General features: G+C 41.0%; 1 protein-coding gene across 4 annotated transcripts; it reads right to left on the bottom strand.

Moving 5' to 3' along the window:
• Positions 1 to 2,026: 2,026 nt before the first annotated feature.
• On the bottom strand, positions 2,027 to 20,320 carry FAM210A (family with sequence similarity 210 member A). 4 transcript variants are annotated; one of them, XM_039705975.1, is made up of 5 exons: positions 20,300 to 20,320; positions 8,873 to 8,980; positions 7,195 to 7,667; positions 4,968 to 5,079; positions 2,027 to 3,915 (listed from the first exon to the last, which is right to left on the bottom strand). In XM_039705975.1, exons 3-5 carry the CDS (start codon positions 7,641 to 7,643, stop codon positions 3,649 to 3,651), a joined length of 828 nt encoding a protein of 275 aa, XP_039561909.1. In that variant the 5' UTR covers positions 7,644 to 7,667; positions 8,873 to 8,980; positions 20,300 to 20,320; the 3' UTR covers positions 2,027 to 3,648. The 4 variants fall into 4 exon arrangements, with proteins under 4 accessions (XP_039561909.1, XP_039561908.1, XP_039561911.1 ...); XM_039705974.1 differs by having other exon boundaries at positions 20,174 to 20,312; XM_039705977.1 differs by lacking the exon at positions 20,300 to 20,320 and adding an exon at positions 20,174 to 20,204 and having other exon boundaries at positions 8,873 to 8,977.
• Positions 20,321 to 20,678: the final 358 nt, after the last annotated feature.

Here is a 20,678-nt window from a genome sequence, read left to right as displayed (position 1 = left end):
AGTCTGGGCAGCAGTGTAGGCTCTGGCCCCTATCTCTGGCCATGGCTTTGGTTCCAGCCCATCTTGGGTTATGAATTTTTTGGCTCTGGCACTACCTCAGGTGGTGATTGCTGTTCTGTCCTGATACTGGGCCATGATTTTTGTTCCACTCCTAGTAGGGATGTTATCTTGACTCTGGGCCCACCTTTAGCTGCAATTTTGGCTCTGGACAGTTCTTGGCCTTTGATTTTGTCTCTTCCCCATCTTGAGCAGCAACCTAGGCCCGAGCCAAGTATTGAGTTGGGATGTTGGCTCTGGCTGTGCACTGGTTTGCAACTTCAGCTCCAGTCACATCTTGGGATGTGATTTCAGATCTGCCCCCTGCTTGGACCTCAACATCTACTCCAGTTCCATCCTGGGGCCCCAGTTTTGACAGAGATTCCCTCCTTTGATCACAGCATGAACTCTGGACTCATCTTGGGATGACAATTGCAGGCCCAGCCTGCTTAGGCTTACAGCTGAGCACTGTCCCAGTTTCAGGTCCAGCCCCGTTGCAGGTTGTGACTTGGTGATGCTGTGCAGTGCTGTTACATGTGAGGCAGGGAGCAGACAGCAGTGGGAGAGGTTGCCGAAGCAGCCATTTCCCTGCTGTACACGCAGTGATGGATGTCTCAGTCCTGGTCTCACCAGATTTCTGAAGCTTTGCAGAGGTGGAGGGACCACCACCCCCACCTACCCTCTAGAGCCTGAAGGGACAGCCACAAGGATGCTGAACGCAAGAGGTAAAAAGGCAAGCCCTGTTAGCACTGACTGAATGGTCCTATGGGCAATAGAAGGTGCTGCTGGGCTTCTGTCTGGGCTTTTCACCACACGAAGACTCCTGGCACTCGCTTGGGTCACTTGTGGGCTGCCTCAGGGCCTCTTGGTGCTGCAGCCAAACTACTTTCCCAGGCCATGGCACCTGCTCCCCTGTCCTTCTCTGCTGCTGAAGGCACTGACTGATGCTGTTCCACCTTAAGGGACAGTGCTGCCACATGAGTGTGCCAACTGTGCTGGCTCAGGTACCAGGAGCCCCTGTGCTTACCCCAGCCTGCCAGCAGTGAGGCACACTGCCTCTTCAAAGGGTGGTGGCCCCTGGCTGCCAGCCACGCAGGCTCACGCTAAGGCTGACTGTCACAATGTCACAAGAACTGCACCTTAGCATCATGGCAAGATAACTTACAAGTGAGATACAGGATGGAAGTCAGCTTTAGCCTAGTTAATATTGCAGAATAGCTGGGTACCTGGTGGGCACCAAGTGGCCTTACATTCATTCCCTGGGCAGCCCAGGAAACTCCCCAGGTGCTCTCTGCACTAATGAGGCAGAGCTTCCATATCAGGCCAATTTGAGACTAGGTCACCGGTACAACCAAGCATGTGACCAACTGTCACAAAAGCTCTCCAGTCAGACTTCCAAAGTCTTGAAGATTTCTCCTCTTGCTTTGTATAAATAGACCCATGTAACTCTGTGTTTTGTCAAATGACATGCTGGATGGGGGAAGTGGTTGTCCCAGAAACTCCTCAAGCTTCTCCATGCTACACAGAGGAGGCACTTGGCAAGAGTCCCCGTGAGCTGTTCCTGCAGCTGCAGAAATGATCACACAGGACAGTCAACTCCAAGCCAATCAGCTTTTGTACTTAGCATTAGTAGAGATGGATCAATACACACTGGAGCGGTCACAGGCCAGCTGGGCAAGGGGAAGGGCAAGAAGAGGTGGTGTAATCAACAAGTTCTAACTTGTCTAAGGGCTAAAAACTCATCCTAGGACACCTAGGTGCCCCTGTGCAATCCCTGCCAAGAGTAAAGAGATGGATCCTGTGAGTTGCACTGAAAGGGTCCCATATGCGGCCCCAGACTCAGAGTGACCATGCGATGTTCCTGGGGCACACTCTGGGCTTTGCAGGGTCCTGCAGGACATGGGTAACACTGCCCCCAAAAGTGGGAAATCAGAAGAAATGCCAACATCAGAATGTGTGCAGGGGGCCAGTAAGGAAAAGCACATTAAAAGAGAAAAACAAAATAGCATCTATTAGCTCTAGTCCTTAACAGTAGTACTTAGCAATGTAAGAGTTCACAGAAATATTTTTTTAATAATTTTTATCAGAAACATGGCACTTTACATCTTCAGGTCACTGAATATACAATGATTATTCCTCACAACATCCCTGTGAGGTAGGCATTAGATTGCAGTTACTATTTTACTTGTGGGCAGAGGCAGGGAAGTATGTAATCAATCCTGCACAATTACGTTAATGACGTTCAACTCACTTAAACATGGAGAAGCCCTCAGTGACTTGAATGAGACAGTGGGGCAGAGCTGATACTTCATCAGCTATATTTTTTCCCTCCTGTCAATTGCAATGCTCAAGGTCCAAGTCTATTACTTTCCCCATATCCCTCTGATAAAAAAGCACCTTTTTTTAAACACCTTACACATGCTGAGTTGCTACAAAGTGAGATCTGTAGTAGAAATAGGAAAAACACACTTCAATTCATCCTACATTTGAATAAAACTGAGAGAAGTTTGCCTGCCCAGCCAAATAGAACAGTTTCAACTTTAGTCCTTTATGACATCTGAGACAGCATTTCAGCCTTCAGGTATGAATAAGTGTTTGCTTGACTTAATCTAGGGGGAAAAAAGTTTGGTAGACTGTGATCACTGTCTCAGAAATCATGCTTATTTTAGTCAAATTGTTTTACTGAGGGAGGAGGAGGAACTTTAGGGTTTAACTCTAACTTTCCATGTGTTTATAAAGCCCCTTAGTATAGCAATTTCTCAAATAAACTTTTCTTTCAAAATATTTTTTTTGTTTCAAAAATGAAATAGAGCAAGTTTGTAAACTTTAATACAATGAACAAATCCTAGTGTTTAATATACAATTATTAATTTTAATGACTTTGTACTGTAAATCAGCTTCAGGAAACCAAGTATACTTTGACAGTATGGCTACTGTGATTAACTCATCTTCCTATAGCTTTCAGTTGAGATTTCTGAAGAGATGCACTGTTCAAGAAAGATTCATAGTCTCAGCCTGTAAACCACAGCAGCCTGGCTGAAGCCAAGGAAGCCATTGCAATGAATTCCTGCTGAGTAGCTCATCCATCAGTTCCCTCACGTGCAGTATTAGTGACAACAGTCTGCTCCAAATTGAGAGATGATCACGATTGAAGAGACTTGGGTCCACGTACTCTAAAAAGCTAAACATGCTGCTCTTCCTAACAGAGAAATCTTCATTCTTATTTAATGGAAGACTCAGTCTAGTGGAACCATGGCTGTGTACTATGATGGGAGAAGAACTGACTAGTGGCTCTTGGAAGAAATCGCCTTCATTTTGAAGAGGAGGGTGTGGGAAAAAAAGAGGGAAGAGTAATTCTTAACATCATTACCAAAGGACATGTTAACTTCTAATCTGAGATTCACTTTTCCTTCTGAAAATTGAAACTTTTAGGTCACAACCTCTTCTCCAAGGAACTTTAACTTTTACATCCACGTAGCATTGTCGTCTCCAGACAAAGGGTAAAAAATATAAAAGAAAAAAAAACAACAGCTCAGAAGTGCACTTTGCGTATCCTGCCTCACAAAGGGTTAAAGTGCTAAGTTTGATATATCCAAAAATTAAGCATCTCTCCTACTCCTTTATTTTTTTAAATGAAACTTTATCTTTGGTTTCTTGTATTTTCCCTGTAATTTTATCCTTTGTTTCCCCCATCTTCTCTGTAATTTTATCCTTTGTTTCCCCCATCTTCTCCGTAATTTTATCCTTTGTTTCCTCCATCCTGTCTTGTAGGTATTCCTTTACTGGTGGTGGTGTGGACATGTAGCCGTGCTTACGTAGGTATTTAACAGAGACAGATGTTCCTCCCAAAGTCACAGTGTATCTGGCAGGAGTTGCAATCTTAAAGAAACCAGAGAACACACCACATAGATAAAACAGGAAAATAACATCCAGCAAAAGGTATTTTTTTATGTTGAAAATTTATTTTGACCAGTGTCAAATTCTAAAGATATCTTCAATTTATAAGGAAATAAGCCAGTTTACAGTGCATCCCCTAGAAATGCACACCTTTCACTTAAAGTATTATTTTGCCAGAGCCAGCAAGGGCATTAGACTTCCCTTAAAAAAAAACTCATCAACACACAAACCCTCCCTGTGCAGTTTGTAGGACAAGCATTCGGCATCTTGATGCAATTCAGAACAGACTGCATGCAAGCACTGAGTTTCTTCCAACACTGCCGAGATCTCCCAGCTATAACAATATCTTTATATTTAATAACCATATTTATTTATTGGTCTCTTTCAGGCACAGGAAAAATTGGAAGGAGTCGTACTTTCACATTTTGTTTGGGAAGGTAATCCCTTTGACAACAGGCAAGAAGGTCACCACTTTCAGAAACAAAACAAATGAGTGGCATGTACAGCAAACACTGTGCCTTGTTTTTGAACGGTCTGACATGTTTCAGGTTTCCCAAACACAGACTTTGCACATATAAAACAATAAAAAGAAACCCAAACCTGAATGTAAGTAATTGATTCAAATGACAATGAAAATACTTGAGAGTGATGGACATCACTCTCAAGGGGAAGACAAAAAATCATCTAGGATAAAAATAACTGTCTTTTTATCTGAAATTCAGTGAGGTGTTTAGACTTCACCTCTTTGTCCCTGCTAATTATGTCAGGGACACAGAAGAATAACTTAATTGCCATCTCAGAGGGCTGCAATACTTCTGCAGCGAAGAAGTTATTTTAGAAATACAGACAGACTCCTTGAAGGAACACAGAACACATATCAACTTGCATGGGACTATTTTTACCACAAAATGAATGCCGAAGTACATGCAGCTATCGAAGAAAGCTAATTAATTCTTTCTGCTGTAAACAAGTAAACCCTGTTTAGTTCACCAGGCAAGACTTAGAGCTTATTTACAAACTATAATTATACTTACTTTATACAATGCATATGCAGTTAGTGCATTTCCACTCTGGGAATTTTTCAGGATGTCTACTACGCTGTCTGGTAAGCCAATCAACTCTAGGAATGGAACAACATTCACCCCACTATAAAAGAGAAAAACATTGGTAACTTGAATGGGAATTTGAAACCTGAACAGTAATTTAGAGTACTATTTCTTTATTGCATAAACTTCATAATTTGAAAACAAATTTTTTTTTTTTTCTAAGCCATAAACTTACAGGATTTATGTTTCTGACCATAGGAAAATTAATGTTCTCAGCATTTCAAAAAGTGACCCATTTATATTATCTCTGTTGGATGGAATGGTTTCTAACTTACCTGTGCCCCAGTTTATGTTTGAGGTAAGAAGATGTAATGGTGGTAAGACAGTTACTCAGATTGCAGCTGTGCATATTCAATTTCATGCTCTGTTTTGCCTAAAATTACCTTTTTTTCTATTAAAATTTCAGACAGTGTTCTCCATTCACTTCTAAATATATCAAACATGGAATGTGGCAAAAAACAAGGAAGCAACATGTTACATGGACAATATTTCAGGGGCTTTTTGCTCAATTGTTCTACTGTGCCAATATAATGTGTCAAAATGGTGGAGGGAGCTCCTATCACAATTTCTTTCTATTTGACATCCAGGAAAACACCAAAAAAGAAAGGAAAGCTCATCTTTATATTATAGAAGATGAATATTATAGAAGATTACACACAGTTAGAGAAGACCTGAGTTTTCAATATTTAGAGATTTTAGCTTATTAGTACCATTATCCATTTCTATCTAATATTTTAAGCATTCTTCTGAGCAGGCAATCACTTTAGCATCAGGAACAGTAACAGGCAGTAATTTACCAACAGTTACCAGAACCTACAGTCTGTAGGCCTGTTCCCAGAGTAGGGAATGGAGACCTAGTAGGAGCTGAAAGCACCTAACTGTGCCATTTCATAAACCTCTGCTGTTTAGTCTTGTATGACCAGTCATTCTGAGAGTTATTTTTCCACTTCAAGAGGGCACTGCTCCTGTGGCATAACAAACTGAAGCTTTGTTATAATTAGTTTAATTAGTTTCTAGTTGAATATTTCAGTTGTTTTCATCTGCCAAATACCTACTTCAGCAGCAGGCTTTAGAGTTTCAAGAAAAGTAATCTTCACTCAATCTGAAATGTCTGGACATAAGCATCAACCTGAATTTATTCAAAGCAAAATATTTTTATAGTTCAAGACCTTTATTCCTCTGACATGAGCTAAATTTAGAATGACATTTGGATCTATAGCTCCCAGAAAGGGCAATTATGCCAGCTGGTTAGAGTAACTAAAACAAACACTTGTGCAGTAAGGCATTCTGATGTCAGAGTTCCATCCTTGCCACCACAAACCTTGTTGTTTCATGCTTTCTATTATTAAATATACAACACCACCAGTCCAGAGATAAACATTTGCTTATATTTAGCAAACTATTTCCAGATAATAAAACCTCTTTCATCTGAACTAGCAAACTAGCAGCTCTTAATTGATGTAGTAGTTTTTTCTGATAAATGCCATTTTCCAGAGTGGTATCTAGAACATGCTGTAACTAAAAGAAACTAAAATTAGACTACTTAGTTTACATATAATTTTTTTTAAACCACACAAATATTTAATTTCCAATTAAAAAGTATGGTCTACAGCAGCAATTTTTTCAGTAGATTGCAGGAAATAGAGGAAACAGAAACAAAAAAGGAGGGGACACACATTGTGAACAGCTAAGTGAGATAAATCCATGAAGTGAAAATCCAGCTATGAAGAGGGACTGGGGATGAAGTGGAGATGAAGGGGTAACCTGAAGTCCAAGGGCCAAAAAAAGGTATAAAGATTTCATCTAGCCATTTATAATCATGATTCCAAGTCCCTATTTTTATCTTTTGAGAGATTACTAAAAATTTCAACGCTGTTTACATCCATTCATCATTTTGGAGAGATGAGCATTCCTTTAAATGTCAGCAACATACCTGGTATACAGCAATAACCGCATGGTAACAGTATGTACATTACACTCTCATGAATCCTATATACTTTCAATATTAACTTTATGCTTTAGTCAAAAATGTAGCCACATTTCTCTTTTAAATATAAAGGCACTTTTTAACATGCAATAATAATCTACATGTCCTTTCACTAGTAGATCTCAATTCAACCACAGTATCGGGCACTGCAACAAAATACCAACTTACTTCATGGCTGCATAGTAAAAGGATCCAAACCACACAGTGGAAGTCACAAGGTGCACTGGAATCATGACTTTCCCATACTGCTTAAAAGTTTTCTTGAATCTCTGAACAAGACTAATTGATTTATCTTGTAATGGATCAGGTTCTAAAGAATCTGACTCTGCAGGGCTCTGCTTGGGCGCATCAGTGGCCGAAGGCAAAGGATTTCTCTCTTCTGGTACTTTGTGAGAAGTGTCTGCTGGCTGTGATGAAAAAGCAGTTTTCTTTGAGGCAAAGTGAGTTGCACCTGCATGAAGACATCGCTTAGGAGGGTCCAGTGCCAGAATCACTTTGCATCCCACACTAGGCAACACAGACTGTCCTTTTAAGCACTGAAAGACACTGGTACGAGGGAAGAACCAACACGTCCCATGAGCCAGCTGAGATGCAGAATGTAACAGACTCCGCTGCATTTTGATGAAGTGTGGATGAAGTTTCTATAAAGAAGAAACAAGAGTAAAGAAACGGCATTTCAATGGTGTGATTTCTACTTGCTCCAATGCCACTTACAATTCTCAAATTTTAAATGACTTTCTATTCTACTTTGAAGAGGTTTCCCTTATCTTTCTTTGCAGAAATAGTTACCTTCCAGAATTAAGAAAATAATTTTCTCATTTTTTCAGCATTCTGAACTAAATAGTCCCCTCACTTAACATACACTGCTCCTCACTACTAAAATGATCACTCTACTCCCAAAAAACTTTTTAGGAGTTTATTACTATCTACTGCTTTTATCTGCATAACCTGGCACAGCCATTGAAAAGTTACCCTTAAACTTCACTTATAGTAGCATCTGATAACTTGAGTGAACCTTGAGCCTACATAAATGCATTATAAATTCACTGAAGTAAGTGCAATTAAAATTTATTTTTGGTGTCAGTGCATTCTTAGTTTTGGTAAGATTTTTCACGTTCTATACTATTTTCACTAGAAGTTAATAAAATTGAAAAACCCCCAATAGAAATAATTATTAATGATCAAGCAATAGCCTAAAGAGTAACAAATGTAACTGTAACAGCCTGCCGGTAACACCTGCCAGGAAGGGGGAAGGTACTGGTGAATGTCATAGATTGACATGAGCAAAACTGAAATACAATTTTCCAAATATTGCAATGCGAAGTATATTTTAAAACTGTGGAATAACCCAGTTAACTGTGGAATAACCCAGATTTTGGATACTTACCAGTTACCCCTGAAAGTTTGAAATAACTATTGAGAGCTTCCCCACAAAGAAGAAAGGAATTTTTAGTTTTGCATGCATAGACATCAAGAAATAATTTTACCCCTCAAAACGCATACTTTGAAATTGTGAAATACTCTTTCTTTTATTCAGTGGTTGTAAGTTACAGAACTAACATTCCTTCCCTCCAAAAAAAAGGTGATGCTAATTGATGCCACTTAAGTTATTTACAAGTATTGTACATTAGTAATTTTTTTTCATTTTTAATTGCCACAACAATTCTTTATCCAAACTAGAAATCACTCAAATTTAATTTAAACATCATATCTGCTTTCCCTTCACCTTAGACATATGCCAGGTGCTTTAGCAGCGAATTTTTCTAGGCTGCAGAAAATGATCGACACTTCCTAACACAGGAAGAAGTTTAAAAAAAAAACAACAAACAAGTGAAACCATACATACCGTTTATTACTGTCTAGATATGGTAAGGTGTGTATCTTCAAAAAGTTGCAACTCTTCCACTAGTTCTCCACCTTTCAAATATATGTCTTGAACACATTGAGGCCCCTGCTAAAGTGAAAAAAGCACACATTTAGAGAAATAGCAACAAGAGCAAATTAATCCTATGAAGATTTATTTCTGGTCAGCCTGAAACCTTGCAACTGAAGAAGTTTTTGGTGTGAATTCCCTTTAGAATACTGACATACTAATGGGAGATTTTTTTCTATGTAATTTTAGAAGTTCCTCAACTTTAAATTACTGTTCTCTTCGAAGAGAGGAAAGTTTCACAATCCAAATGGATCTGTTGGAACAGTCCTGCCTGTATGTTTTCTAGGTAGTTTTATGCTACTGTTGTGCTTGAATTAATGGCAATTACTAGAATTACAACGTTTGATGTGGGGAGAAGATGAATTCCCAGGTTTCAAACTCCCTGGGAACCTCTGCATTGCTTGTGACACACAGACACACACTTTTGTTGAACTCCTGCTAACAGGAGTTAAAAAGAAACTTGTGTCTCTATATTAAGGAGGCAGTTACTCTGTCCTGTTGAATTATGAACTTGGTGGGAGTCAAGAAATGCTGCTGCTGCTGCTCATGGAGCAGTAAATCAGCTACAGGTACTGGCCCTCCATGACTCAGTTTTCTGTAAGACTTCAAGGGAAAAAGCAATTGCTTGTGGTATCTCTACTTCTACAAGAAGCAGAGATTCTTGCTTACTTCTGAAATCCAAATGCAATTACTTCTCAAAACAAGTAGTGAAAACACTCAGTAAAACTCAAGTGTTCAGATGGCACTCTATCATATGCCAACTACTTAACTGATTTACAGAAATTGTAACAACAAACTTGGAACATGACAACTGCATTCCTTGCCTACTGCCACTTACAGTTCTTTCCTGAGGGATAATATTCTCCACAGAGAACTGTTTTCCCCTCTCACTAATAGTACAGAGCACTGAGTGTCTGCCCTAAGTACATTTTCTCAATATCCAGCAGCAGACTCAGCAAAAGGCATCCACCTATGGGAATGTGGAGGCTCCTGAGCCAGACTTCCACTGTTCACCAGTACACTATTGAAAAACATTCAGATGCTAAGGATGTCAGGACAGTAATCTCAATGTTACCCACAATTGCATCTAGTGACTTCTGAAAAGTTGCTTCTTCATTTTAGTGTGTTTAACATTTTTTCCTGCTGTTGCATCATGCTGCAAAGGTACAGAAAACGACAAGAAGGTACAAGCTCCAGATACCAAGATGGGAAAGCACTTGTCTGTGGAGTTGGAGCAGGGGGAAAGGTGTTTTAAAGCATCTTAGATTACTTTATTAGTTTTCTCTTAAAAATGTCACAAAGAAAAAAAATCTGTCTAAGGACAAATATAACTCAAGTTCTCGGCTCCAAGAATTCCATGTGGTCAGTGACAGAATAGATATTAGCTACAGAAACCATGAAATACTATACAGACACTTGTGGTCTCTTCAGCACTGTCACATCCCAGCTAACTATTTAGTAGGATCTCCAGCAGATTGTAAACTGAGCTGTAGAGATAATGGCTTTTCAAGACAAACTCCTGGTTGGGATTCTTGGACATTCATTTAATTTCTGATGGCATCCCTATCTCATGGTGAGCTGTTAACAAGGCCTCTGACATAAAGGGAGTACTCTAGGGGCCTCTTAAGGAAAAGTACAGATCAGCTTCTCATTGCAGTGCTGAGGGTTTTGTTTAGGGAACTTCTGTACTTTTGTTACAATTCAGATCAGCTTTGGCATAAATCTGATATACTGAAAGAGCATCCTAGCTCCTGCATTTGCTCTACTTTCCAGTGGCAATTAGGAAGTAGATATTATATTTGCTTTTTTTTGTTCCCGAGGACAACAAAAGCTCAGGAATCTTAAATGCCACAGAGCTGGTTTATGTGACTGTCACAAAGTCATTGGCTTTGGATGTGGGCTAATAATCTATGCCAAAAAACTCCAGATCTTTGGAAAACACAGAAGTAACAAGCCTGGCCAATATAGGTACGGCAAAGGCTGCTGTGGATATTTACTGTTGGAAAGAGAAAACATGTCAGAGATACTGTCAGATGAAACTTTCATCAGGATAATTTGTATAAAAATGGTTACCCTGTTACAATTAATGTTTTTTGAGTTACCAGAAAAATTAAAATATAAGAAGGTGGGGGTGCATAAAAGATGGCAAAAACTGTAGTGTTAAGATAATGGCAAAAACTTTAGTGTTAAGTTATTTTGAAAAAGAGGTCAGAAAGCATCTGAGGGAATTGAGAGTATAGTATATGTAGAGAACACTGGATTATTTTCTCAGTTATACCAGAAACACTCTGGACACAATATGTAAATATGGATGACTTTAAAGCATTTTCACTTGTTCTGTTACTGTTTAAAACAAGAACATTAATTATACCACAGGAGAGTTTCCAGTGAAAATCCATGAGCTTTTTCTACTCCCAAGGCACCTTTCTATGGAAACAGAGAATTAATTTACATTCTTGTCATATTTAGTGTAAAATCTAAAAAACTTTGAGAATTGTGTGTGGCAGACAGAGCAGAATTTTGAAAGGAAACAAACCAAGTTTTCAGAAATCCTTTTCAACTCATCTTTCAGATTGCATAAAAAGCAAATGCAGAGATCTCATCCAAGCAGCTCTGTTTAATAAACAAAACCATCATATTGCTGAGATTTTTCCTGAACATAATAAACATCCCCAAAGCTTGTTTTCAGATTTAACTTGTTCTTTTCAAGAACTCATTGACAGTATATGTTAAAAAAACCCCAAAACTGATTTTGCCAAGCTTATAAACCAAAATAAGAAAATAGGAAAACCACAACTGAAGTGAAAACATATATGAGTGTCCTAAAAATCTGGGAACATATTTTAACATCATTTTGAGACTAATGCAATACATGCAAAGCATTGTTTTTCTTAAATTCAATGTAAAATAAAACGATAAACCTCTTGGTAACTGCAAAGGGATGGAGTCCTATGCTCCAAGGCATGGAGTCACTAACCACAGGTGGGAAAGGTGCAGTGCACAGGGATTTTTTATGCTTTGTATTAATACCTTGAGTGCATGAATGAACATTTCGAATTTCTGTTTTCACCTTTACTACTTTTGCAGTATCATTCAAACTATCTGTTATTCATTCTAAACCAAGAAACTTGCTTATAATCTGAAGTTTGGGTATCATTAGCTGTGTAGTTTTGTCTACCATTCAGGACTGTCTAAAAATATAGCACCTAATTTTAGGCTAAAAGGAGTAATGCAAAATAAATCACAGTGGAATGTACTTAAAACCTGGTAAAATCATGTTAAAACGAATAAAAGACTAAACCCTTGCAGACAGATGACCCTAAATCATTAGCCCCACCCTACCTCTAGACTGTTTTCACTCAGAAAATGCTACACTATACTTTTTTTAATTGATCACGTTATTACAACTCAATACTGCTAAGTGGAGATAAGCCAACAACTTTGTTACTCTCATTTTACCTAAAATACTCTTCTTGCTAAAACACCCTGAGCAAAATCAAAAAAAAATAAACTTTTCCACAGTCCTTACACACGAAGTAATTTTCACTGCTACAATCTTTTGATACTCAAATATTAAAAGGAAAAGAAGAAGTAGCTTAAGGAAGAATAAAAGATATTGCAGACGTGTAAAGTCTGCACACTGGATTCAGAAGACAAATAAAGCAGGAGAACGTCATGCAATGCTTGTGTGTTGAATTATACATCTGGAATGCTAAACAGTAGCCTTAACAGCACAGTCAGTATGTCCATGGCAATTCTATTTTCCTCTGTGATGGAAAGTACTGGATCTTAAGATTGCAGGTAGCTGACCATTATGAAAATGTGAATGCTGTCTCTCAAATGCTTCCAAAAGAAAGGATCACAATCAGCTGTAGTGCTTTCTGCTCTTCAGAACTGTTTTTAATAACTGGTGCTATTCCATCTCTTAGTACTGGTTCCTTCTTTCACAAGTTTCGTTCTGCCCTCTACTGAATTTTTACGTAAGTACAATTCATACTACCAACACAAAAGGTTTCTGCTTGTGTATGATTCCATCCAACAAGTGTTGCTGGATCATCCTCTGTATTAGTCCCAGAGCCTCTCAGATTATAGGCACATGTCAAGGAAAAAAACTGGCTTTTAAAGTGGTATCTGGTTTGATTTTTTTGGTCCATTTGTCACTCTACAGACATGTCTGCAATAAGCAAGGCAGAGAAATTATGCTTATAGATTGCAACTAAGCTTAAAAATAGGCATATTATATATCTATGCTAAAAAGGGTCAAAAAAGCGCCTTATGTTAGTTAATAGCAGGGGCTGTATTCATCTGCTTCTTCACACTACCTTCCACTTTAGGCTAATGATCAAAATAATATCTGATTCTCTTTTCACTCCACTTAGGTAGTAACTTTCTGAATCCTAACAGCTTCTTCCGTCCTTGTATCTCCCAAGGTATCATTAGTTCACTCCTCCTAAAACACTGTGGTTGTCTCTCACAGGGCCCTTGACGTGCAGGTGTGGGGGCTGTAGGGGCATGTGTGTAGTGGTCTGGTTTCCAAAGCAGTGGAAAGCTTCTACTGGGTAACAGGGGCTGGAAAGAGACTTCATCACAGGGCCCTTGACGTGCAGGTGTGGGGGCTGTAGGGGCATGTGTGTAGTGGTCTGGTTTCCCAAGCAGTGGAAAGCTTCTACTGGATAACTAACAGGGGCTGGAAAGGGACTTCACATAAGCAAGCCTCAGATCTGCAGTTTCCTGCATATGACTCTGAACTCCCTCAGAAAAAAAACCAATCCACAAATGGATGAAAGGTTAGATGCTAAAACATGGACAAAAAAATACACAGATCAGTTTTCTACAATTCATCAAAACATTATTTGGGAACCTCTTAGGATCTTCCCTCTCAATAGTACATTGTATTTTATTTGACAAATTCCTCACCTCTTTAAGTTGAGAATCTCTTAGGATCTTCCCTCTCAATAGTACATTCTATTTTATTTGACAATTCCTTACCTCTTTCAGCTCACTGAGCATCTCAAGTGTTTTGACTCTAACATATATACAAATTCCTCACCTCTTTAAGTTCACTGAGCATCTCAAGTGTTTTGACTCTACACCTTAACATATGCTGAAACTCATTGGAAATATGGTTATTAGTTCTATGTTCAGAGCTCAGATATTTCTTTTATGATGAAATTCAGAGCTGCAGTGCACATCTCTTTTCACTAATAGAGTCATCAGTGAGAGTCAAAAGGTTGCTGCCAAAAACTGAACTCTTGCTCAAGACTTCCTGCTACTTGCAGCTTGGATTCTAGTATTCAAGCTCATTTTTTAATTCATAGTTTTTCTGGTCACTCAGCACTTCACTGATACAAACAATGGGGATTATAATAATTAATTTTTAAAGTCTCTGGAATTGTAATAAAATATTTATTAATGAAAAATGTAATGAAACAATTAGAGACACACTGCAGATACAGCGACTTTTACAAAAACAGATGGTGCTGACACAAATAAAGTTCAGCCTTTTTGCCCAGATCTGTTGGGTTTGTGCAGCAAGGCTCTGGTGGAGGGTGGGCTATAGGGGTGGTTTCTTTGAGAAGCTGCCAAAAGCTTCCCCCATGTTCGAGAGAGCCAATGCCAGCAAGCTCCAAGAGAGACTCACCACTGGCCAAGGCTGAGACCATCAGTGATGGTGGTAGAGCCATGGGATAACACAGCTAAGAAGGAAAAAAAAATAGTTGCAGAGATGTAATTGAGGCCAGGGAAGAGCAGAGTGAGAATATGTGAGAGGAACAGCCCTGCAGACACCAAGGTCAGTGAAAGAGGAGGGAGAGGTGCTCCAGGCCCAGGAGCTGAGACAAGCCAGCAGCCTGTGACACACACCACGGTGAGGGAGCTGTGTCCCTGCAGCCCATGGAGGTCCAGAGAGGAACAGAGATCCACCTGCAGCCTGTGGAGGACCCCATGCCAGAGCAGGTGGATACCAGGAAGAGGCTGTGACCCAGTAGGAAACCCACACTGCAGAAGGTCCTGTAAGGACCTGGGGCAAGAGGAGTCCGTGCTAGAGTAGGTTTGCTGGGAGGACTTGTGATTCCATGGAGGATCCATGCTGGAACAGGCTACTCCTGGAGGACTGTGCACAGTATGAAATGACCCACGCTGGAGGAGTTCATGAAGAACTGCAGCTCATGGGAAGGATTCATGTTGGAGAGGTTTGTGGAAGACTGTCTGCCATGGGAGGAACCCTCTGCTGCAGCAGGGGAAGAATTTTCCCCATGTGGAGGAAGCATTGGCAGAGACCACATGTGATGAACTGATTGTAACTCCCCATTCCCCGTCCTCCTGTGCCACTGAGAGGAGGAGCAGGGAGAGAACTGGGAGTACAGTTAAGCCCAACAAGGAAGGAGGAGCCAGGAAGAAATGTTTAGGATTTGTTTTACCTCTCATTTCCATACTCTGATTTGACTGGTAATAAATTCAATCAATTTCCCAACACTGAGTCTGTTTTGCCCACGGCAGCAAGCAATGACTGATCTCTCCCTGCCCTCACCTCAACTCAAGAGCCCTTCCTTGTATTTTCTTTTCCCTGCCCAGCTGAGGAGGGGAGGGATAGAGCAGCTTTGGTGGGCACCTGACATCCAGCCAGAATCAAACCACCACACCAAACCACAAAATAAGACCGTAGATATTCAAATACTTTATCCTGACTAATTATAAAAGGCATTTATAAGGAATATGTTTAAACTTTGACCTTACAATCAGCTTTGTACAGCCTTCTGCCCCACCTTCCAGAGTGACTACCAAACCTGTTTCCTTTCTAGCCTTGATAAATGCCATTTTTGCCACCTTGGATTTTTACAGGTCTTGCCTCATTGTTGTGTTTCTTCTCTCCATAACCCAACAGCAAGCAGCAGTACTATCTGTTATAATACATTAAGTGCAAATTATATTATGTAATAATTTTATAAGACACTTAAAACAACAACCTTGAAGTACCAAGTCTTTTACTCATCAAATTCACCCAAAATGCTTCTAAAGATGTCAAAAAAATATTCTTGAGGAAGAACTCTGAAGCCTTACAATTAGAAACAAAGTAGGAATAAAAGTGAACCAGCATGAAACTGGAAAAACATCCCAGCTTCCATAAAAACAGAACTCACAGTGGAAGCATTGGGTTCAAGATTTTTTTCTTTTATTCTCTCACCACATTTATTTCACACTTTCAAACACTGAAAAGCTGTCATTTTTCCCAGCAAAAAATACAGAACGTTCATCTTTCAGCAGAATTACTGTTGGCAGACATTCACTTCCAGTATAAATCTTTTCTAAATATTCAAAGTAAGTGCTGAATTCTCTGTTGTGAATTCAAATTTCTCCATATGGGGAAATATGTGCAGTATCAATCAGAATATCTTGAAAAATTATGTGTGAAGAGGCTGATAATAACATTTACAGAACACACACACACACACTCAAAACCACAGTCTTCATCTAATTTTCAGTAAACACTATTCCCATCATCTCTACAAATGAGCGTGAACAGTTCTTACAAGAGAAGTATTATTTTTATTAAGGTCTCAATACCTGAGTGGCTAAACCTTCTTGCCCATTATTCAGTTTACTGCCTTACACAGCACTGCTTGCACAGAGGACATGCAAACAACAAAATTACACCATCTACAAGTGTCTGAAAGTGCATGAGAGTCAGAGAGCTGTGTCTTTACACCAGAAGGAGCTCTCATGAGACTTCAGTATTAGAACCCTAATAACATTCCTGTTCAGTCTGAAGCAGCAGCATTACAGCACTGCTGTATTCAGATTGGGAAAGGAATCCTGTGACTGCAACGCTGCAACCTTTGCAAGCACACTGCTTTCTGCCAGATGTCATCAACAAGGCCCAAGGCTTGTGGTTCAGCAGAGACACATCTTTCATACATAGAAAGTACTATCCTATGGCCTGAGACAGCAGGGAGCAAAGGATGCCATCTAATTTTAACATCACTGAAGCCAGTTTTTAAATTCACCATCAAAATATTAAGAGTAAATAGTTAACTGTCTGGTACACGCTGGGGCTAAGCACTACCACTGCAGTTAAAGCTAAGTGCTGTCACATTTTACTAAAATCTTTCACCATCCACTTTTAGAAGAGACTCACTGAATTCTTGTGAAGCCACTCAGGCATTTTTATTTCCAACCAACAAAATTCTTCCATTGGACAAAAAGCTATTGATTTGTTTTATAATTTGTTTATGAACACCTGACTGTATTAACAACCATTCCCTTCCTCCGTCCCTCTCCTCAAGGACATGGCAAGTCCTAAAGGGCTGCAGGGGATCATCTGCTGCAATGTTCCACAAAGCCACAATCACAGCCACACAACTTGTTTGGTTTACACAAGAACTGTTACACAGAGTCAAGGTCAATTCTTGGGACAAGATAAAACAGTAGATGCAGGGAATTAAAATTTACAGCCCATCTAAGTGTCCCTTTCATTTCCTGACGTGCACAAACAGAGCTTTACTATTCAGATGAATTTATTTCAAAGGGGCAGGGTCATGTCTGGAAACATAACAAAAAATGTGGCTCGTCTGAAGAGGATGAGAGGAAAACTGAGTGATGGAAGGCACTGGGCTACACAGGGTTGGAGTTTTTTAGAGGAAGCACAAAGTTCCACACAGAGTAAATCCTACTGTGTAATGCCAATGCCTAAAAGAAGATGTGGCTTCAGTCCTTAGCAGACAAGAAGTCCTAAGTAGGCACACCACTCTGGCCTGTCAGACCCTGCTTAAATCAAAATTTTCTGGACGAAATTTAATATGGACAAAGTGTGTTGGACTTAACACACCTGTACTGGTACCTTCAAGACTTAACTCAATTGATGAAAATAGAATCACAGAATAGACCATAAGGATTTTTAAACTGAATAATAACATTTTACTCTCACTGGAATTTTATTATAGTGATAGGGACATGAAGAATGATGTGTGTTTTTTAGAGGTGACATGATTCAAGACTCAAAAATTAAGAAGAAGTTCTGTAACTTAAACAGCGCTCTTTTTTGTTATTGTCACACTGCACAATCCATTAATCTCAAGTAGAAAAATTGACTAGGGGCACATAATAGTCATTAAGAATCTTTGACCCTGAGTTTGATCCTTGATCTAAAGTGATGAAATTAGGTAGTTACCAATCAGCATATGAAGGTAAAATCCTTATGATCCATTCTGATGGACACCTGGCTGTCCTGGAAGATTTCCATCAGGTTTTGGGCCCAGGTCTCAATCCTTTCAGTGATTTTATTCCATTCCTAATACAGAAATATTGACAATTATGAATTTCCTTCAGCATCTAATTTTGAAAATAAGTTAATCTTCAACTATCTGATTTAACACCAAAAAGAACTATGTTGGATTGCCTTTCCAACCTGCAGGACTAAACTGATTACAAGGAATTTGCTGAGATTCCATTAGCAGTTATACAGTTTTAAAAATCAGTGTTCTTCCTGCTCTTGTTGTTGAATTTCTCATGCCCTTGTCTTCCAGACTAGAAAAAAACTCCCCACAGATCCAGAAATGTGCTAAGATGCAAACTGAGGGCCCTTATCTGACATTAGGGGACATCAAGGACTCCCTGTCTTGCAAAAACAGACTTCAGTTTCCAAGCCATACCTATGAGCATACACAAGAGCTGGGGTGCTTTACCTGCAGAAAAGACCATCTACAGCAGGAGAACTACACAGAATCTTCTAAAAACCAAACCACATCAAAACTTGTCTTGTAGCTGCTATGGACCGTGAAGCAGACCTGCAGACAGTCACACCAGACAAGTCTTTAACTTCTTACATTCCTTACATACCCCTTAACAGTCTGAATTTATCTACTCAGTTTTTGCCATGTGCAAGCCACCCGATATCCACCTACCCAAATCATCAAATTATTTTTTTTTAAATTCCCTGAAGAGCCTCTTAGGCAGTGAGTGCAATTCAGTAACGCTGCCACAAGGGTCAGTGATACGCCTTTTACCTCAAACAGCCATTAAACAGAAAAGGAGATAAACACGTGCTGTCAGCCCCACCGGAGATGGACGGTGGGGACATACAATCCTCCGTGCGTGCAATTCCCACACTGAAGCAGCTGCAAGTGATACAAGCACAGGCAGCAAAACACATTCCAAACCAGGAACCTGCACCCTATCTCTTCCCAAAGCAGCAAAACTTTGGCAAAGCATTTTATGTTTATACTTGTAACAGCAATGACACCTTGGGGTAAGCTGAAGAACACTTTCAGTTTAAGAACTGGCTTTGGTAAGGAATTCCATCACACTTCATGTACTACTGTCCAAAGTAAGGTTTTCTTTTTCAGGACAGTTGGTAGAGAGAGTTTTGGAAATAGACATTAGTGAGGCTGGAGTAGTTTGTATTAGCTGACATAGATCCACGTTTCATGTAACAGCCTTAACAAAAATTCTGATGACTTCTCTGTCTGACTCCCTGGATATACTTAATTAACAGGAGCGAATTACTAATGAGAAACATAACATGAGACAATAAAACACTTGTACAGCCACTTCAAGCTTTTTTAAAAGACGAGACATAGGCAGGTCTAGAAGAGAACCCCCTTAAGGAGCATAAGCCACCCGCGGTCCTTCAGTGGTAACACAGAACCATGGAATATGCTGACTTGGCAGGGATCCATCGGGATCATCGATGTCCTGTGCAGGGCCAACTCCTGGCCCTGCACAGCACATCCCAAGAATCACACCTTGTGACTGAGACTACGGCCGAACGCTTGAGCTCTGCCGGGCTGCTGCTGTGAGCACTTCCCTGGGGAGCCTGCTCCAGCGCCCAACCATCCTCTGGGTGAAGAGCCTTCGCCCAACATCCAGCCTAAACTTCCTCTGACACGGTTTCCTGCCGTTCCCTTGGGTCCCGGCACCGGGCACCGGAGCCGGGATCGCCGCTGCCCTTCGTGAAGAAGCCACAGCCTGAGCTCCCGTCCCCAAACCCCTTCCTTTCCACCCAGAGGCAGCGCCAGCAGCCACCACGGAACAGCCAGGCCCACCCAGCGCCATCTCCCTACCAAAAATCCCAATCTCCCACCCCGCTTTCTTGTGTCGCGGCCGACATCCTTCAACGCCGGGCACGGCGGACTCGCCAAGGGGGAGGCAGCCGGGCGGAAGGCGCCAGCAGCCCATTCCCCGGGATCCGTGCCGCTCCCGCCCCCGCCGCGCGGGTACCTCGTGCCGGGCTCCTCGGGGGCCCCGCGAGCCCCGGGAGCGCGCCGCCGCCGCCCACGGCCGCTCCCGTCAGAGCGCGCCCGCCCGCCCCGCGCAACGTGCGGCGGCGCCCGTCCCCACCATCACCTTCAGGCCCGGCGGCGCCCTCCCACCGCGCAGGCGCGAGCACCGCCCTCCCTCTCGCACGGCACCCTGGGACTCGTAGTCCCTCTGCCCCGGATCGGACTCGCCGCTTTCCACAACTCCAAGGCTGGAAGTGACTTTTGGGAGCACCCTGTGCAATCGCCACCCCGGCACTAACACTGTTACCCATTACCCAGATCACCCGGCGCCACGCCCAGGCGTCTCTTAAACACCTCCAGGGAGGGCGACTCCACCACCTCCCTGGCCAACCTATTCCAACGCCTGAGCATCCTAACAGCGATAAAGTTGTTCTGGTATCTAATCGGAATCTCCCCTCTCTCAGAGCAGGCGCGTTGGAAGAAACTGGCCCCAGCTCACTACA

This window comes from Passer montanus, unplaced genomic scaffold, assembly GCF_014805655.1.
Source record: "Passer montanus isolate IOZ18808 unplaced genomic scaffold, ASM1480565v1 scaffold19, whole genome shotgun sequence".
Classification (NCBI taxonomy): Eukaryota; Metazoa; Chordata; class Aves; order Passeriformes; family Passeridae; genus Passer; species Passer montanus.
Note: the sequence above shows the minus strand (reverse complement) of the source record. Positions and strands in the feature narration are given on the sequence as shown.